Below are 20,129 nucleotides of genomic sequence, written 5' to 3'. Positions count from 1 at the left end.
TTTAATTAAAAAGAAGAAAGATGTAAAAGGTGTAATGATAATAAATTAAGGGAAAAAATTCTTTGGTATGGACGGCTTGCATGGATCAGAGTGATGTGAAGGCGAGGCGCCTCTGGGTATGGCAACCACGTGCTGTTCCATTTTACCCCTTCCATTTACCGGGCGTCACGTTCCCTCGCGGCCGGGACAAGGCACAACAAAAGAGAGAAGAGACAAAATTGTTTGCTTTGGGTGCAGTTTAAGACCCAATCAAAACAGGGACACGTTACCAGAGAAAAGATATCCGTTTCCTTTAAGAAAGCCAACTTGTTTTCACTTCGAGGTGCAATTTTTCCATTCCATCATCGGATGCTCGACGACGCATCCTTTTTTAAGCGGAACGTAACTTTTCTCGTCTCGATCGACACGACGGCGTTTTGAAACTGCGAATGAACTTACTTAGTAAGATCGAGTCTTACTTGATCGTAATTTTTCGATCCTCGTTCTTTTGTTTTTTTTTTTAAAAAATCGATATCGATTCAGGTGGAGAATTGGATGGCGAAGTTAGGGCGGAGGATGCGACAGAAACGTAGGACTCGTAACTCGTGCAGCGCACGATCAGTGGTATAAAATTACGGTATCATGTAAACAGAGAATATCGTCGGCGCGTCTGATGGCCGCTTGGGTGGCCTCACGTCAGGGCCTCACGTGTTCTCCACAAGCAGTGAGACTCTAACTTCGGCCTCGTCGACGAGCAGACGAATCGCGTAAATCGCCGAACAATCGACGAAATGGAAGTTCGCGAACGGAAGCTTGCAACAACTTGGCGAATACCTGATTCTATCGTAACAATAGAAAACAATACTTTTTGCGCGATAATTACGAATCCTTCGACGCTAAAATGGAAGAAGAGGTACTTTTTTTTTTATGACATTAACATTAATTTTAAACATTTTTTTAGTCTTATCGATCAAAATTTTATTCTTAATTTTCCACGGGTAAATATATTTTTTGGAAGTATATACTCTTTGATTAACCTGATAATTTTTATAATCCCCTCTCGTTCGGTAGGTGTTCGACTTTATTCCCGTAACGGAATCAAAATTAACTCGTTCTCGATAAATTTCGAGATGAAAATTGGAAAATTAGGAGGAGGAAATTATAAAATTTCGAATCGAGACTCGTGGAACTGGCGAGATAAAAGATTTCGAACTATTTCGTTGAGAAACGAATTATCGAAAGAAGAATGAAAATGTCACCGTTCGTAATTTTCGAGATGAAAATTGGAAAAAAGAAGAAAGGAAATTATAAAATTTCGAATGTTTAACGAGAACGAGATTCGTGAAACAGGCGAAATAAAAGATTTCAAACTATTTCGTTGAGAAACGAATTATCGAAAGAAGAATGAAAATGTCACCGTTCGAGGTAATTTTCGAGGTAAAAATTGGAAAAAAGGAGGAAGAAAATTATAAAATTTCGAATCCTTAACGAGAACGAAATTCGTGAAACAGGCGAAATAAAAGATTTCAAACTATTTCGTTGAGAAACGAATTATCGAAAGAAGAATGAAAATGTCACCGTTCGTAATTTTCGAGATGAAAATTGGAAAAAAGAAGGAAGGAAATTATAAAATTTCGAATCCTTAACGAGAACGAAATTCGTGAAACAGGCGAAATAAAAGATTTCAAACTATTTCGTTGAGAAACGAATTATCGAAAGAAGAATGAAAATGTCACCGTTCGAGGTAATTTTCGAGGTAATTATAAAATTTCGAATGCTTAACGAGAACGAGATTCGTGGAACAAGCGAAATAAAAGATTTCGAAGTATTTCGCTAATCGTTGGGAAAGGAATTATCCGAAAGAGGAATGAAAATGTCACCGGATGTAAAGAGACGAGAAAGTTTGGTAACGTGGACAGGCAGCCGCAATGTCTGGTTCCGGTCTGCGGTTTTCCTCAGGGGAACACGTGCGACCGAAACGGGTTTTCTTCGGGTGGTCTTGAACCAGCGTCGTCGGCTCCTTGTGCCGCGTTTTATCTTAAAAAAACTGATCCGGAACTGTCGCGATTCAAAGCAAACGCATTGTCTGTCGGAAAAGAGAGAGAGATTGGAGGCCTTCGAAGGACATCGGATCACCTTCAACAAACGCTTGTTTTCTTCTACCATACGAATAAATAATAATTTCATTCAATGATCTTTCTTCTTTTCGCAATATGTAGTAAATATATGTACACTCTTAGTTTCTATGACTTTGACTTTCTTTTTTTTTTTTTTTTTTTTCTCAGATATCTGAAGGGCTCGATTAAGCTTTTCTCCCCAAGTGCCACTTGAAACTGTCGCAGAAAACGTCACGGGAAATCTTGGAAGCAGTAAAATAGTAAACACTTCTAAACGCCACTATCTTCAGAGGGTGGTCTCTAGAAAAACGAGTATACACTTCGCTTTCAACCCTTAAGACACGCTGCTTAAGACTTTAATATTTTTATTTCTTTACAAGATATAAGTTATTATCTTGAGAAAGTGCGTCGTTTCACGAATCGAAGTGGAATTGAAGGGTATTTGAAACGATTTCAACGAAAAGTCAAAGTATCTTGGACTTCTAACGCATTTTAAGGATTCGTTATTTTTTTATTATGAAAAATTTACCAAAGAATTATTTTTTTATCGAAGAAATACGTATTCGAAGATGTTTTAACTAATTATTATATAATTCCTATTAGATTTGTAAACGTGATTTCACAACAGCATGGCAAGGAGTTAACGGAACTACGGAATACACACGGTGCAGGATTTCAAGTAGGAAAAGACAAGATGGCCGTGACGCTTCTCTTTCGTCGGATCGTTCGCTGTAAGGCAAACAAACTCCTTGAGAATTCGTGATCTTAGAGAGCACACGATACCATCCCGGACAGACGTTGGATGACATTAAATAATTGCCTTCCCGACCCTTCGCTCCCAGATTTCGCGGAAATTAGTTAATCACGGTTAATGTTACAGAAAATATTCAAATTCGCTCGAATCGTTTTTTATTTAAAAAATTGGAATTTTTCTCATCATCATCATTAAAATTAGATACGATTATCTTTCATTTTTAATATTATTCCCGTTTAATATGTATACTTATAAATTGTGAAATTTTCCTACGTACAATTTTTCTTGGAAATTTTAAATCTGTAAGGAGCGAGGCTTTGGATATTAAAGCGGCGCACGTGGAGCCGTGACTTTTGATAAGCGGCAATCTCTATTCTTTCAGGGCCGGTTACTCGACACTCCATCACGTGTTTCGATATGTAAACATTTCGGTTTGATTGACCGCGATCAACGAGTCAATTGACAGGCGGATTGTTGAGACTTAGCGGCAGGATTGAAAACATTTCGATAAGAGAGTTTAAAGACTTCATAAATAAAAAAGTAATACTTATACCTATACGTATATATACGTGTTAAAGACTCAAATGAAACCGTTATAGTTGAATTGTATAGATTTTTATTATTAATTAATCAATAATAGTCTTTTATTATTATTAAGGTAAATAATTAATCTACGTTACTAATACTTTTATTAACAATATTCTATCTAGTTTAGATTTTTGTATATTTATATACAAAAACTACTAGTAATAATAATAAAGAAATTATATTTTTTTCTTATTTGATATTTGATAATGTTATTTTTACAATGCCAAGCGTTTTTTATAGTTCCAGCATTACGAGCAAAAGACCAAAAAGTCTACGACGAGTTATATAAATACAATATCGATAACTAATATTTTTAACGATTCTCTTCTTTTTTTTTTCTTTTTTTTTTTCATCGCAATTGGCGAGAAAAGAAGAATCGGCAATACCGAAAATCCTAATATATTCCATGGACGGAAATTTATGATGACGCTCAAGATCTATTGGAAACTGACATCACGGGTAAAATTTCCAGATAATCGATCTTAATTTCAAAGGATAATCAATGATGCACGAGTTCCGAGAGACGATCGGAACAGAAAATGGAGGGCGGTTCTACACTCGGGCGGAGCGTATTTCTAACCTCTCGTTGGCCAACAACATGGACCAATCGTTTCATCAAGCTTTTTCGTACCATTTGCAAACGCGTATCCGTAGAAATTATAAAATTCATTGTTCGAGTAAGCTGTCTCTGTTAACATCGAAATAAGAATTCTAATTCTAGAGACCGAATAATAATCAAAACTATCGTGCCGATTAATCGAAACAATACTTTTCACCAAGTTAAATATACAAATTGCATCGTGACTATATCGCGAGTATTATAATTGTATACAAGTGTATACGGTGTATATATGTAATTTGTATGTAAATTATTACAGCTAAAAGTATACAAAACGGAGCATTTTATTATAATATTCTTTGGAACAACGCACTTTTTGGAATTATTTCGTAATTAATCACATTGATGTTTGTCGTTGTGGAAGGACATGAATTGGTAATATCTGAAAACGTTCCTCCTCTCGATCTGTATACACGAGTACTGATTAAAGCAATCACCACGCAGATTAAAGATACTTTCTTATTTAAATTCTACTCGGCGTTAACACCGAGTACTGCATACTCTCGCGTCCAATCACGGTCGATCGAATCGATACACTAATCACAATCGAGATTTCACTTGCAACGAACACAGTTGTGCAATTTTCATTACGATCTTCCATCGAGCGATCGCGACACGTCCGATCGTCGTTCCCGGTATTCGAGTTTAGTTCTCCGCGAGGCGTGGGCATCGGCCGTGAAAATCGATTCCCATTGGTCGTGCGCCCGAGCGTTGGCATCGTGGACTGGCTCGCCGTCCAATCCAGGCTCGAGTCAACTCCCCTCGTCTCGCCACGCCCACTCGAAGGGGGGGGGCTCGCGTGACGGAGTGGCTCGCGTCATCGCGATGTACCAAGCTTCCACCAGGTTCAGAGTCGATCGCGAGAGTTCCTCCAGTCATCCGAAAACACTTAGCGGCGCATCAGCGCGACGTCCGCCAAAGTGGCAAGTTTAAATAATTGACCCCACCGTTCCACCACCGTGCAAACAATTTACATACGTAAATAACAGTTTCTTTCATCTTCCTTTTGTATCGCGCGTGGAAACGTCACGCGAATTCGGGCGACGACCGAGACGACAAACATAGATAATAAGTAGATCGGGGGAAATAGATTGTCTATTTTTTTTTTTTTTTTTTTTTTTTTTTTTTTTTAATCAGTGAAATCGATGAGCAAACAACAGTGACGCGAGTGACGCACGCGAGAATTAAGACAGGATCCTGCCTTTCGATTTCGATTTCACCGATCGTTTTATTTTGAATCGTGATTTTGGAAATCGACCGATCCGCGTCGAGATTTGTGAAAACTCGGACATTTGTCTTCTGCCTTTTCAAGCGAGGCGAACGAACCGATTTTAGAATGTTTTTTATCGAGTGACGAAACTGGCCAGGCCCAGTCCACATCCATGGATCAAACGGTGATCGTCCCGTCGACGCCTCGGGGAAGCGCGATGAAGAACGAGACGGAGTCGAATCTGCATCTTCAAGATCAGTCAGCCACCTCCGTTTCCCATTCCAACTCCGTGGTACCCCGCGCCAATTTAACCATGGCGAACGCCCTGTCCCAGGACCAGGGCCTAGACTCGTTGATGTGCAGCCAAACGAGCGGCGAGCTGCCGAGGAAGCCTGGGGCGCGTCGCCAGGAGAAGCCGCCCTACTCCTACATAGCCCTGATCGTGATGGCGATCCAGTCGAGCCGCGAGAAGAGGTTGACCCTGTCAGAGATCTACTCATTTCTCCAACAACATTTCCCCTTCTTCCGTGGCGCTTACCAAGGCTGGAAGAACTCGGTCCGTCACAACCTCAGCTTGAACGAGTGTTTCATCAAGCTTCCAAAGGGGTTGGGCAGGCCGGGCAAAGGCCATTATTGGACGATCGACCCCTCGACGGAGTACATGTTCGAGGAAGGGAGCTTTCGTCGGCGGCCACGGGGCTTCCGTCGCAAGTGCCAGGCCCTGAAGCCTCAGTATCCCCAATACTTTTCCGGGAGCGGGCCTGTCAGCGTGCAAACGGCCGGATACGAGAATTTGGGAGCAGGCGCGATGGAGTACGCGAACGGTTATCAGAATCAGTATCAAAATTATCAGGAGTACGCGATGTACGCGGGGCCTGGGGCCGCGGATTGGCCGTATCCAGAGCCGGCTTACAAGACGCCACCCATAGCTGAGGTGACTTACAAGACGACCGAGGTGACGTACAAGACCGGGGAATCGTCGGTGTACAGGAACGGGGAAATAGTGGCGTTCAAGAGCGAGCCTGGTTACGTGGCTAGGAGTCAGGAACAATTGACTTACAGGGCAGCGGATGGTTTCTCCGTGAAGGATCATCAGCAGCATCATCCGGACCCGGTTTACAAGGAGAACGAGGCCATGATGTCGTACAAGTGCCCGGCGTCCAATCCAGCCCCGACCACCCAACCACCTGGCCAAGATTATTACGTCGGTTACGGTCTTGCCGGGGTCAATAATACCGGAAACAACGTGAACGTTGGTATGCAGGGGATGCCTGAACAGGGTACAGGGAACAGTAGCCCTGTGGGGGGGAATCCTGTGAATTCGCCGCATAGCGGCTGCCAGACACCTGTGACGGATAATAGTGAGTAGTTTCCATCATCGAAATTTATTTATTTATTTAAGGGCTTTCTTTTCTTGCGAATCTTTTTTTAAGTTTTTTTTTAAAAATTTGCCATTTTCCAATCTTAATCCAATCTGTCCCCCCCAGTTGTTAATCAACTAATTCTCTTTCCTTCTTTCAATCCTCCTCGAGAATAATTGGTAATTGTTTTGTCCCTGTTAATTTATAATAATAATAATAATTATTATTAGTATCGTTGATTCCAATTTAATTAATCGACACGAAGCGTATTGGGATATATAGAAGCACAGTGTATTGTGAAACTAAGGATAAAATTGTTACGCGAGTCGAAGACGCGAATGACAGTTGTGGAAGGGCCATGTGGAAAATCGCAGAGAGACGGTTTACGACCATAGAGGCGCCGACTTTCCTAAAAACTGTGGAGCTCTTCTTGTTCCTGCATGCATTTCGCACAGTTGTCGAATATTCTTTAAACTTTTAATTCGAGAGGGAAATTATTCCTCTATCGCGTTTATTTGTTAAATAAATGTATCATAAAGAAACGTGAAAAAAAAAAGAGAGAGAGATAAATTTTCTGGATGGATAAATTTAAAAATCCATCTTATTTTTAATTGAAAAATCGTCGAAAGTAGCGTGGAGGCAACAGACACGAAATTACCGTAGCTGACAGCGCCTATTAGCCGGGGTGACATTCTCGTCACGCCCATGCGAAGAAGTCGTAATTCGTAACGTAACGCGTGTAACACTACGGCGTGGCGGTGCCTCTTGCTCGGTTTAATTTAACGATGGAAATTTCAAATCGGAGCAATTATACGCTTTTATTATTTTTTTTCCCCTCTCTTTCTTGCATTAAATTAATTACGATTTGTTGCGTTGCAAATGCACATTTCTACATACGAACGTTAAAGACAATCCATTTTACGGACTCGTTTGATTCCACTCGTTTCATTTATGAATGAGCGGAACGATTTCGTGAATGCAAAAGTTTACTACGTCGATCGCGCGATAAACAAATGATCGTGGTGAACGAAAATACACGGTTTTTTTGTATCAGTTACCGGTAGTCGCGTGCTGGTAAGTGAGGTCTCAAATCGCTTATCGTGTAAACATTTACAAGTAGGATAAACAAAATGTTCTTTAATCTAAGTACATCGAATGTACCTTAAACACTAGTCGGTTCGTTTATTAAACCTTTCCACACAGAATCGGCTTCAGCCTCTCCAATTCCATGGACTTGATCTGGCCAAGCTATGATCCATTCACAATTTCCTTAAATGGTAATCTCTAATCTGTAACGCCGATTTCCTCGATATTTCCTCAATTGTCTGTCTAAAAATTATATAAATAAGACAAGTCGAACATTTATTTTTTTAAGAAATTTCTAATCTTCTTTGTGACCGAAATTATTTGTTTATTATCGAACGATGCTGAAATATAAATTTTTGTTCCGAGTATGTGTCAATTGGCGATTTTTAAAATTCACGCGTTTTATTTAAGCAAAAACGATTTGGCGAAATTTTCCTGAAACAATAAGTATTCGTGCAAAAGGATTATTCGCACACTCCCATTTATAAGTAGAATCTCTTCCTTCTCTCCATCTCGATACACCATGCTAGGCATCGACGAGGGATAAACTTGCCACCCACGCACCCTTCCTCCTCCATCCGCTCCTCCTTCTTCAGTTCAGTCAGCAAAGTGTAAACGAGATCAATCTGCAGACGCGGCTCGGTAGGCCCCCAGTTTTCCTGTTTCTCTTTTTCTCATCTACCCCGCTCGGGATGTATTTCTGGAGCAATCTCTCTACTATGGGATCGTTGTTGGCACGAGAGCGCCCGATATTCGCTCAGGGAAGGAACCTCCTCCTCCTCCTCCTCCTCTTCCTCTTCTATATGCCGGTTCTATGCTTCGATCGAAAAGAGCGAAGGAAAAAGAATATAAAGAAATTGGAGGGAGCGAAATATCTTTGCCTCATCGAGAAAACTTTGAATTTGTCGGAGAAGTCGGGTGAGGATTTTGACTGACGGCGCTGCCACAGTCGGACCACACACGACGCTGTTTTAAGACTCTTTCAGTTACACTTCGCTTTCTGGATCTGCAATTAAAACGAATTTTAATAATTGCCAATTCTTTAACTAACAGATAATTCAATCCCATTTTTACTCACGGTTATTATTTCACTTCTATTCTAACAAGTTTTATATATAAATTTTATAATGTACGCTGTATTAGGAATTAGAATTTTTATACGGGATATAAACACACGTTTCGACTTTCTAAAGGATGTAAGAAAATGTAAGAAATTCGGTAAGAAGGAGACGAAGAAGCAAGAGAGGAAAAAAAAAAAAATAAAGAGACAAAGATAGGAATCGAGTGAAGTGCGTACTTGAAGAAGAACTACTCGAGAGTTGCCGGAGCTTTAGATTTATCATAATCCTAATACAAAGACCGATACGTACGAGGTCTTTCGCTTTTTCCTCTTAATTTCCTCCTCTTCCTTCACGTGTGTGGTCCTCCTCCTCCCATTTGAAATTTCACTAAATTTCAAATTTCCATTTGAAATTTTCACTAGAAATCGGAGAAAAAGTTTGATAATCGTACGTTTAAAAAAATTTTTGATGAAAATTAAAGAGATCGCGTTTTTGTTCCAGGTATAAAGATGCAATGCTCGAACTCGAATTCGAACAGTTCGGGAGGTGGGCTGATCGATCGTAAACCATCCTACTTTGGCCATCCAGCCGGATCGGTTACCTTGAGCTCGTTGAGCTCCCTAAGTTCGCTCAATTTGAGCAACATCGGCGGATTGAGCAGTGGATTGAGTATATCGAATATACCCGGCGCAGTCTCGTCGAATATTCATCACGCGACGACCACGCCCTCAACGACAATGTACTACGATCCGATCAAATACAATATGTCGAACGTGTGATCTGGAACAAAGGAAGAGAACGTATTGAGAAAAGTGCGATGAATCTATAACAAGATTCTCGAGTGAAGAAGAACTTTGCTCGTGAATTGAATCCAAGTGCGAATCCGTTTAAATGTTACGCTAGAAGGGAAGAAGGGGTCTCTATTTTTAAAGATTGCTTCGTCAAACTGTATATTGAGATTTTATTTATATTTATAGTTACGAATAAATGTTACTAATTTAAGTCGTTCACCGCGAATATCATATGATAAATGTAAAAAATTAAGATTATTCTTTGCTAAGAAAGAAGAAGAAGAAAGAAAAACAGGGGAAAGTTTTCTTTTTTTTTTTTTGGTTTCAATCATGCTTTCTCGCGTTTTTACTTATTTAAAGGATCGATGATGGTTTTGAAATAAGTTTTGAAAATTAAGACAATCTATAACTGCCGATGATGTATCAAAGCGAGCTAAATATTGATGATGTCACACGATGGTTTTGCGGTGACGATAAAGGATTTGTTGATAACAAAGCAAACTCTCTTTCCTAGTCCCTCCACGAATCAATTCCAGGAATTTCGTTTGTCAGACGGCTTGTGCAACTTGTCTCACGTAACAAGATTATACTTTTTATCGATCAATTTATCGTAATCAACAAATTATAATCGTTGAAGCGAAATCTACTAATTTTTTTTCTCTCTCTCTCTCTCCGTAGCTTCAATCATTCCTTGTTTAAAATAAATTTGAGTTTCTTCCTAATTTTAATGATTCTTTACTCAAGAAAGAAGAAGAAGAAGAAGAAAGAAAAAAACTCACTCAAGAGGAAGAAATTTTACGATCTCGGAAGCTGTTTTTTTGTTTTTTTTATTCATTTCTTCGCTGTAAAATAAAAATAAAAAGACCGAACATTAAAAAAATTCCTCCGTTTTACTTTTGACGGCTCGAAGAGGAACCGTCGAGTAGATTCTTCGCAGGAAGATAATAAAAGAGGAGATGATGATACGGTCGTGAACGATAGTAGCATGTTTTAACCATGTAGTGATGCACGACAGATTTCTATTGAAACAGCTTGTTGCCGGATCCCTGCCATAAAAATGACGAGAACAAGTTAGAGGCTCCTTTTGGCCGGCCAGGATACACTTATTTGAGTAATATGGAGGACGTTCTTTCTTGCCACGTGTTCAAATAGTAGCCTCGGTTCCTCTTCGATATTCTTACAAATCTCGTTATATATTTCTCTCGCGAAAATCTGACGCTCGATTATCGATGTCACGTCCAAAAATAATATAATACGCGACATTCGATCCAGATTTCATTATCGCGGGTCGAGAATCAGGACCGATTAAATAATAACGGCCGATCCCTTTTCTCTTCTCTCTCTCTTTGCGAATGTTTGCGCTTGTATGCAAGTATATATGGTAAATATGTTTAAAATATGTTCACACGATCACGGTAAAATACATTGTGCCAATACGCCTTGAATATAACACTTGCAATCACGAGTTTCGTTGCACCATCACCATTCACAACGGATACTATGACCCTTTGTTTCGGTGATTCAAGCTTCGCTATTTATCGATGATTTCCTTGAATCGGCTTCAGGGAATCAAGAGGCACGAGATTGCTTATGTAATAAATTAGAGAATGTTATGCGAGATGGTGGATCGCATGTGGTGTCGGCTTACACGAAACAGATTCATAACTGACATTAATTTCGCATTAAGATATTTCTCCTCTCACCGATTCAAAGATTGAATCCTACCCCTTATGGGAACGAAGATCATTCGATTCTTTTCTTCAATTCTTTTCCACCGTGTTTGTGTTCCAACTGGTTGTTTATGCAACTTTCCTCTATTCTCTGTAGAAGATTTTCAATTTTAGTTAAGTTTTTTTTTCTTTTTTTTAACAGCATAATGGATTATAATCGTATATATAATAAATAACGTTACCTTTTGTCAAATTTTACCTTTTATAATGTAACATTTATACACGTTATACACTTTGTTTTGTTCCACTTTTGCAACGACTTTTCTCTCATCTTATGATATACCACGCGACTCGGATATCCAAGTGGTATGGAAAGAACCACTTCTCATATGTATCGTGAAAAATGCACATAAGCCAGACGACGAATATGCACGAGGTGCAAGAGAAGTCACTCAATGACGCCGTTGACAGGCCATTTCTGGACCGTGGTTAATGGTGTTTTTATTTCTGTGATACCTTCTTACTCAAAAAGAGAAAATTATCTTCCTATTTCTTTTTTTTTTATTATTATTAAAATCAAATCGATTGATTAAAATAATTTTTCTTTTCAATAATTTTATTCTCAAGTTTGAACATTATATGCTGCAAAGTTAAAATAATTTATCTATTTAAATATAGATATGTTATAGGGATATCTATTTTATTATAGATTTTTTAACGTAAAGTTATGCTTAGAATTAATAAGCATTCATTCGTTAATTGATAATGTAAATAATGTGTACATGACCGATGTGTACTTACATTTTGGTATTATATATAAATTTAAAAAAAAAAAAAATCTGTGATCTAAAGAATTCTGGAGACTGCATTATTTCAAAGCGCCTTCGTATCGAAACGAAAAGAGAAAAGGCAACGGAGAAGATATAAATCGAAAGAAGGGAGAATGAGGCATAGAGAAAGAGGAGGAATATAAGAGGAAGGGGTCCGCTCTAAAATAATAAACTCGATACGATCTGAGGCTAGACAAAGTTGGAACAAACATCCAGCAACACTGTACAGATTAGAAAATGAAAAACTTGATCTTAAAATGTCGATATTAAATTGAATTTAATTATTTATATTAAATTAACTTTGTTGATATTAGATATTACTTACAATTTTCAATATTTCCTTAATGAAATTTGTGAATTTACGCAAAATATTACATATTGTTGTTGTTATCATATACTTATTTCTATCAGCATATATATAATGTTTTAGATGTATCTTTTAAAAAAACAGATTAACAGATTAATTTCAAATTTTTAGAACAAGACATTTATATTTGTACGGTAAAATATTATGCTCGAAGCGCCCTCTACAGAATTCGTGTCTATCGTACAGTCAATTTAAAAATTTCTTAAATCATAGTAATGATATTTTAATTTAAAAAAAAAGTTTTTTAAATGATCGAAATAATTCGATAATAAGAATTAATAACATTAAAGAAAGTATTTCTCAACCATTTAAATCAATTTATGATACCACGAGCAATTGGTTTTAAAAAAATTTTGTTCACTCATTTATACAATAAAATGTCGCACATGCGCGTTAAAGTATTATAAAGACGTCAGTACTAACAGGTCAGAAAAGCGGTAGACAACCGGCTACTTTGTTCGGAAATACTGCCAAGTCCTTATTTTGTTTATTAATATTACATTATGGAAGAAATATTATTGAAGTTACTTGTAGCCGATAACACATCTATTCAACAGGTATATTTAGAAAAGTGACATTTAATAATAGGAGTAAATTTTATAATATTCAAAACACGTGTTTGCTCTTATTCATAACCATTTAAAAGAAATATGATGTTAATTTATTTCATCTATATTATATGTTTTGATATAGAATGTAGTAACGTATAACTTTTACGTTGCAAACTTTATTATTTTATTATTTTTAATATTTTATGTATTCATAATCTTTTATTTTATTTTATTTTTTTATTAATTTTTTTTATGAAACAAGGATTATTATATATCTTTCGTTATATAGATTTCTATAGTTTTTTTCTTTTATAAAAAAAAAAAAAAAAAAACATCTATTTCATATTTCTTATAAATAGAATTTTATATAAATAAATTATTCGCTAATTAAATAGAGAGATACATTATAATGATTACAGGGAACAGCAGAACTTAGAGAAGCTTTTAAAAAACAAGAAACTATACAAGCATTATGTCAACTTATTATTTCATCAAGCAATTCACAGGTTTTTTATTTATCTTATAAATTTTTTCTACTTATATTATAAATATTTTATAACAAAAAATAACTTATATCTAGATAAGACAATATGCAGCTATATTACTTAGAAAACGTTATGGTAAAGGTAAACATTGGTTAAAATTACCACATCATGTACGCAATGAATTTAAGACAGTAATTTTACAGGTAAAAAAATATTATTTTTTAATTTTTTTTGTTGTTGTTGAAAATATGTAGAATTTTTATTATTTTTTTAGGCATTAGTTAATGAACCAGAAAAATTTGTAAAAAATGCAATTGCACAGTTAATAGGTGTAATCGTAAAACATGAATTGCCTAATAATGGTTGGCCAGAAGTTTTACAATTTGTACAGCAGTTAGTTACTAGTGAAAATTTGTTACAGAAAGAGGTATAAAATATAATAATAATTTTATATTTTAAATTATATAAAAAAAAATTATATAATTTCTTATATCTGTAATTTATTGTAATGTATAATCTTGTTATAGTTGGGGACCTATACTTTGTCGATTATGACTGAAGTTGCACCTGATGCATATCTTACACATGCTGCATCACTTGCAGTTCTTTTGGGTCAAACATTAAACAGTTTACAAGATTTAGGGAATCCTGTGGCATATTATATCTTGCGAATAATGCAGAATCTTGTTCCTTTAGTTGAAGATAATCAAATGGTAAGTAATATATAATATTTAGAAATTGATTCAAAAATTTAGTTAATTTTTTTAATAATGAAGTATTTTTATAGATGGTAAATGCTTATCATCAAATGATGCCACAAGTTATGACCACAATTCAGTCTCTTACTACTACTAATGAAGATAAAGCAATTGAATGTTTTGAATTATTAGATGAATTGTGTGAAAATGCAATTGCTGTGATAGCTCCACATGTCAAATCTCTTGTCAGTATGTGCCTTGTTATTGCTGGTAACAAAGCATTAGATGATGCTCTAAGAGTTAAAGCAGTTGGTTTTATTGGATGGTTAGCCAGAACAAAAAAGAAAACCATAATTAAACATAAACTTGTTGTACCCATTTTAGGTATGATACATTCAAATATCAATTCAAAATAAATTTTTGAATTTACAATTTGATATAACTTGTTAACATAATTTTATAGATATGTTATTTAATCTTATGTCCATGCGACCTGAAGATGACAATGATGAAGTTTACTTTAGTGATGATAATGAAGATAATACACCTGTAACTTGTGCTACTCAAACTTTAGATTTACTTGCACTTCATTTACCTCCAGAGAAATTAATTCCTCAATTGGTATTTTACAATTTAATATATTTTTAATAATTTTCGTTTTTGTAAAATATATCTAATATTTTGTTTTTATACAATTTTTATAGTTACAATATATAGAACCTAGTTTGCAAGGTACGGATGTATATGCAAAAAAAGCATCATATTTAACAATGGCAGTATTAGCGGAAGGTTGTTCAGAATATATTCGTACAAAATATCTTGAATCCTTTTTACGTTGTACTTGTCAAGGAATTAGTGACCCTATTCCTGTAGTGCGTAATGCTGCACTTTTTGCTCTTGGACAATTTTCTGAACATTTACAACCAGAAATTTCCCAATATTCGTCCGAATTATTGCCAGTATTATTCGAATATCTAGGCCAAATATGTGCGCATATTAAACAGGAAAAAAAAGAACCACCTTCGGTTGATCGTATGTTTTACGCGTTAGAAATGTTCTGCGAAAATTTAAACGAAAGCCTTTTACCATATTTACCAACATTAATGGAAAGACTTTTTGAAATCTTGAACGCGGATACTCCAGTTCACGTTAGAGAACTTTCTCTAAGCGCTATTGGCTCAGCTGCTATGGCGAGTAAAGAGCATATGTTACCATATTTTGAAAGAATTGTTTCCATTCTTGATAGTTATCTTTCAGAGAAACAAATAGAAGAAACTATGTGTCTTCAAGTACAAGCAGTTGGTATGAATAAAAGTATTTAAAATTTATGTAACAATATTAATAATTAATTAATATTAATTATAGATACTCTTGGAGTAATTGCAAGAACAATAGGTGATAAAAATTTTGCACCTTTGGCTGGTAGATCTCTCAACTTTGGAATGAAATTATTAAAAGAAACAGAAGATCCAGATTTGAAAAAATCAATTTATGGATTGTTTGCATCAATTAGTACTATAATGAAAAAGGAAATGGCAGGTGCTTTGCCAGAAATCATTGAATATATGATTACAAGTATACAAAGTTCAGAAGGGATAGTGGTGTGTAAATTATAAAAGATAAGTTAATCAAATTGTATTAAATTATATCTTTTTCTTGTATATTATAATTTTTTTGATAGCCTCACTTTAAAGAAGATGAAACTTCTGCTTTTCCTGTTTATGAAGATCTTAGTGAAAATGAAAATGAAGAAGAAGATATTGAAAATACAGATAATGAAGAAGATAATGATGATGATGATGTAGCTGGTTATAGTGTTGAAAATGCATACATTGAAGAGAAGGAAGAAGCAATTTTAGCTTTAAAAGAAATTGCAGAACATACAGGGTAAAATATTATTTTTCATATAATTAATCTCATACTTTTCAAAATAGATTTATATTTTTTATTTCAGAGAAGCATTTTTACCATATCTTGAAAAATCTTTTGAAGAAACTTTTAAATTAATCAATTATCCACAAGAAGATATTCGTAAAGCTGTTATTGACGCTCTTCTGCAATTTTGTATTAATTTTTCGAAAATTAATACTAATGAAGGAAAACAAGCATTATTAAAAGCTCTTTCTGTATTTATTCCAAAATTATCTGAATTAATAAGATTAGGCGATGAAAGGACAGTAGCTATTACTGGTTTAGATGCTTATACAGAACTTCTGAAAGAAATAAAATCAGATGTTCTTATTGGAGAAGGTCATAAAGAAGCTATAATGAATTGTGTCACTGATGTTATGTTAGGTAAAAATTCAATATGAATCATATTTTTAACATTTTTATTTATTTAGAAAAAATTGTTTATAATAGGTAAAACGGAATGTCAAGATCAAGAAGAAGCAGATGACATAGATACTGAAGCTGAACAAGATGAATTACTAATTGAATGTGCGGGTGATGTATTGTCTACTTTCGGAAAAGTAATTTCGCCAGAAGATTTTGAGCTTTATTTTCATACCGTATTACCAATGCTCTTAGAAAGATTGGTATAGTTTTATTTATTTATATTTATGTATTTATAAACATCATATATATTCACAGTTTAAAAAGATAATAAATATTTTCAGAAAAAGAATAAATCCGAAGCTCAAAGATCTTTTGCAGTTGGTACAATTTCAGAATGTTTCTCAGGACTCAAACATAAGGTAGCTGGTTTTGTATGTCAACTACTTCCTATGTTTTTGAAACTTACTGATGATTCAAGTGCTGAAGTTCGGAATAACGCTATATATGGAATTGGTGAACTTGCATTATATGGCAAAGATGCAGTTTTTTCGTATCCTTTTAATATATTTTTATATAATTTATAAATAATTATATATATTATTAATATATATAATATATTTTATATATATTATAATTATATATAAAAATATATATATATAATTTATTTCTAAATTATTATGAAACAATTATAAAATTTTATATAATTTTTTTTTTTCTTAACAATAATTAATAGGCATTATTCTGATATTTTATCAGTTTTGTCAAATGCAATTTTTAAAGAATCACATGCAGGAGCTCGTGACAATATAGTCGGAGCACTTGCGAGACTTATCATTGCTAATTACTTCAATGTACCACTTGATCAAGTATTTCCAACTTTTGTCAAACAGTTACCATTAAAAGAAGATTTTGAAGAAAACAAAGCAGTTTTTAAAAGTATATTAACATTATATGAAGCTGGTCATCCTATTTTACGATCACACATGGAAATATTACTTAAAGTTGCAGTCAGTGTGTTACATGAAAACAAAACAACAGATGATGGTATATTATACAATTCCTTTATTATTATTTTACATAATAAAACACCATAAAATTATTATGATTCATGTTTAATTATGTTAATTATTTATCTTTTATACAGAGGCAAAAAATATTGTTATGGAATTTATTAAATCTGCTCAGCGAGATTTTCCAAATGAATGGAATTCTATGTATTCCGAACTTCCAATAGAAGTTACAACGAATATTCAACGTATATTTTCTTAAGTTTTAATATAAATTGAATTTAATTATTTCATATTGTAAGAAATAAGAGAACTGATTGATGAAAATATTTTCATCTCAGAAAAAGTGATATATGTCATACATCTCATATCTTTAAATTATGTCTAACAAAAGTTTTCAGTACTGTTTAGTTAACAATATGTATATCCATTGTTTAAATATCGACATAATTATAGAAATTATATTTCTTCTTATAAAATATGAGAATCGATAAGTGCAATTAATTACCAATAATATAACATGATACTACACATTAAATTTCTTGGTGCTCATATTCTCTGATACTGGCCATATAATTTTAGATCTGAATACAATTTTGATATGAAAATAAATATATATATATATATGTTAACTGAACAAAGTATATTAAATTCTAGTCTACAGAATTTTTTCTTTTATATATATATAAATTTTAAATTACTTCTATCAAAATAAAGATAATTGAATGAATTAATTTATTATAAGTCAATAATTTTCAAATCTGATTCTAATGTTAGATATATATATATATATGTTCAAAATATAAGCACAAGAAATTGTTTTTGGCAGAAATGATCAATTCAATTATCATTTTTCATGTTTATTTTTAATTAAAAATGATGCGTATACCACAAAGCATTGTGTATGCATTGAATATAAATGTACTATAAAAAATAAAATTGTTGCACTTCATCTATTTAACAAGTAATTTCTATATATATTTATTATGAGAATGTATAATTTATCAAAAAAATTTCACATAATTTTAATATAGTTAACATTTATTTAAGAATTATCAATCCATCTATTATTTTTATTCTAAATTATTAACAGTCGACAAAAATTGTCTTATTCGAATTTTTGATTGGTTAATCAATTTTATAAAAATGTCATCTAATTAAAATTAATTACATAGCTTGTTTAAGTAAATATAATGTTATATTTATTATACCAAAAACTCCGAAATATTTTGCTGGAATGATTTTGTACTGATTTATAATTATAAGAAATGCATAAACATAACTAAAAAAATTTTATAATATTCATTTTAAAATTTGAATTACATATATTGTCAAAATTTTTCTGTAGACTTAGAATGTCAAATTTATTGTATATTATATCTAAAAATACAAGATAATTTAGTAAGTTGTTATGTTATTAGGAAATTATCAAATACTTTTTTAACCAACATGATTTTATACGATTTCAATTCGTAAAAAGTATAAGATAATATAATTGCAGTATATTTGCAGAGATTAATAAGAGAATTATATTGACAGATTATTTACAACAGAATATTTATCAATAAACATATAGTGATAAAATAAAAATTGTGTATTTATCTTAATAAAGTATTAGTATATTATAATTAAAATTAAATAATATGATTATTTTTATTATCCTTTTTTCATTATTAAATCCTCGGATGAGAAATATAAAATGAATATGAAATAAAAATATGAAATCTTAAATTGAATTATAATAGAAAAAATTATAAATAACGTAAAATACAAATTTTTAATTCAACAAGATATAACAACAACAAATAATAATAAAATGAAATATGATTAATTTATTTGAATCTTTTTTTTATTATTTTATACAAATCTATCAAAAAGTATATTAAAAAATTGAAAAGTAATTAAAAGTAGGGATTATTATTAGAGACAAAGTCGAATTGAAAAAACAAGCGATATTTAACATTCAGATATAATAAGATTAATAAATTCATAAATATGTAAGTGTAATCTAAAATTTAAATATTCAATAATAATTTCAATTCATTTTGAAATATACATATATACAGAGAGAGAAAACTTTATTATATGAAATCGTTTATTGGCGAAATTTGTTTATTCGCGATTTCACATGATCGAAATTTCTTAAAAAATCGACATTTTAATACAAAAATCGAAATTTGTATATAAAATATATTTCTTTTAAAATTTATAGTACGTTTGGAAAAATGTTTTATATATATATGTATATATACATAATAGTCATATATGTTTCATCTCAGATTAGATGAAACTTCATTTTGACATATAAAACTTGTTGATAGATGATTTTAATATGGCGAGACGATGGAAGTATAAAAGTAACGTTTATAAAACGTTATCGAGATTCTTTTCGTTATTAAATCGAGTGGGTTAGTCATCGAAGATTAAATATATATGTACTACAGGTACATGTATTTACATACATATACATATAATATACATAAAAATATATTATATATACAGTGTATCGAATATATTCTAGTATATCATTTATTTTTCTTGATAATAAATAATTTAATTTTTTTTTTTTGTCATTTCAATTGGTTATAATTATATTTAAAAAGCATAAGAATATTTGCTATTGCGTAAGCGAAAATTTCATTCGTGATACGATATATTAACGAACGAGCGGGAAAATT

General features: G+C 33.1%; 2 protein-coding genes across 2 annotated transcripts; both read left to right on the top strand.

Moving 5' to 3' along the window:
* The first annotated feature begins 5,159 nt into the window (after positions 1 to 5,159).
* Positions 5,160 to 10,446, top strand: LOC100866104 (uncharacterized). The gene is made up of 2 exons (XM_003693102.3): positions 5,160 to 6,628; positions 9,277 to 10,446. Exons 1-2 carry the CDS (start codon positions 5,440 to 5,442, stop codon positions 9,552 to 9,554), a joined length of 1,467 nt encoding a protein of 488 aa, XP_003693150.1. The 5' UTR covers positions 5,160 to 5,439; the 3' UTR covers positions 9,555 to 10,446.
* A 2,405-nt stretch (positions 10,447 to 12,851) lies between these two features.
* On the top strand, positions 12,852 to 19,090 carry LOC100870184 (importin-4). The gene is made up of 15 exons (XM_003692985.4): positions 12,852 to 12,990; positions 13,404 to 13,490; positions 13,565 to 13,672; positions 13,744 to 13,896; positions 13,997 to 14,182; positions 14,257 to 14,551; positions 14,631 to 14,788; positions 14,872 to 15,469; positions 15,533 to 15,768; positions 15,849 to 16,054; positions 16,122 to 16,462; positions 16,529 to 16,704; positions 16,786 to 16,994; positions 17,178 to 17,488; positions 17,589 to 19,090. The coding sequence occupies exons 1-15, from the start codon at positions 12,937 to 12,939 to the stop codon at positions 17,711 to 17,713; spliced, it is 3,243 nt and encodes a 1,080-aa protein (XP_003693033.1). The 5' UTR covers positions 12,852 to 12,936; the 3' UTR covers positions 17,714 to 19,090.
* Positions 19,091 to 20,129: the final 1,039 nt, after the last annotated feature.

This window comes from Apis florea, unplaced genomic scaffold, assembly GCF_048593485.1.
Source record: "Apis florea isolate Af1SG1 unplaced genomic scaffold, ASM4859348v1 contig_3170_pilon, whole genome shotgun sequence".
Taxonomy (NCBI): domain Eukaryota; kingdom Metazoa; phylum Arthropoda; class Insecta; order Hymenoptera; family Apidae; genus Apis; species Apis florea.
The sequence above is the reverse complement of the archived record's forward strand: the minus strand, read 5'-3'. Positions and strand labels throughout refer to the sequence as shown.

Bases quoted from the DNA above. Each gene is read 5' to 3' on its own strand.
- LOC100866104 (XM_003693102.3), top strand. From the start codon at position 5,440: ATGGATCAAACGGTGATCGTCCCGTCGACGCCTCGGGGAAGCGCGATG. The intron at 6,629-9,276 runs GTGAGTAGTTTC...TTTTTGTTCCAG, and splicing joins GACACCTGTGACGGATAATA to GTATAAAGATGCAATGCTCG.
- LOC100870184 (XM_003692985.4), top strand. From the start codon at position 12,937: ATGGAAGAAATATTATTGAAGTTACTTGTAGCCGATAACACATCTATT. The intron at 13,491-13,564 runs GTTTTTTATTTA...ACTTATATCTAG, and splicing joins TTTCATCAAGCAATTCACAG to ATAAGACAATATGCAGCTAT. The intron at 14,183-14,256 runs GTAAGTAATATA...GTATTTTTATAG, and splicing joins TAGTTGAAGATAATCAAATG to ATGGTAAATGCTTATCATCA.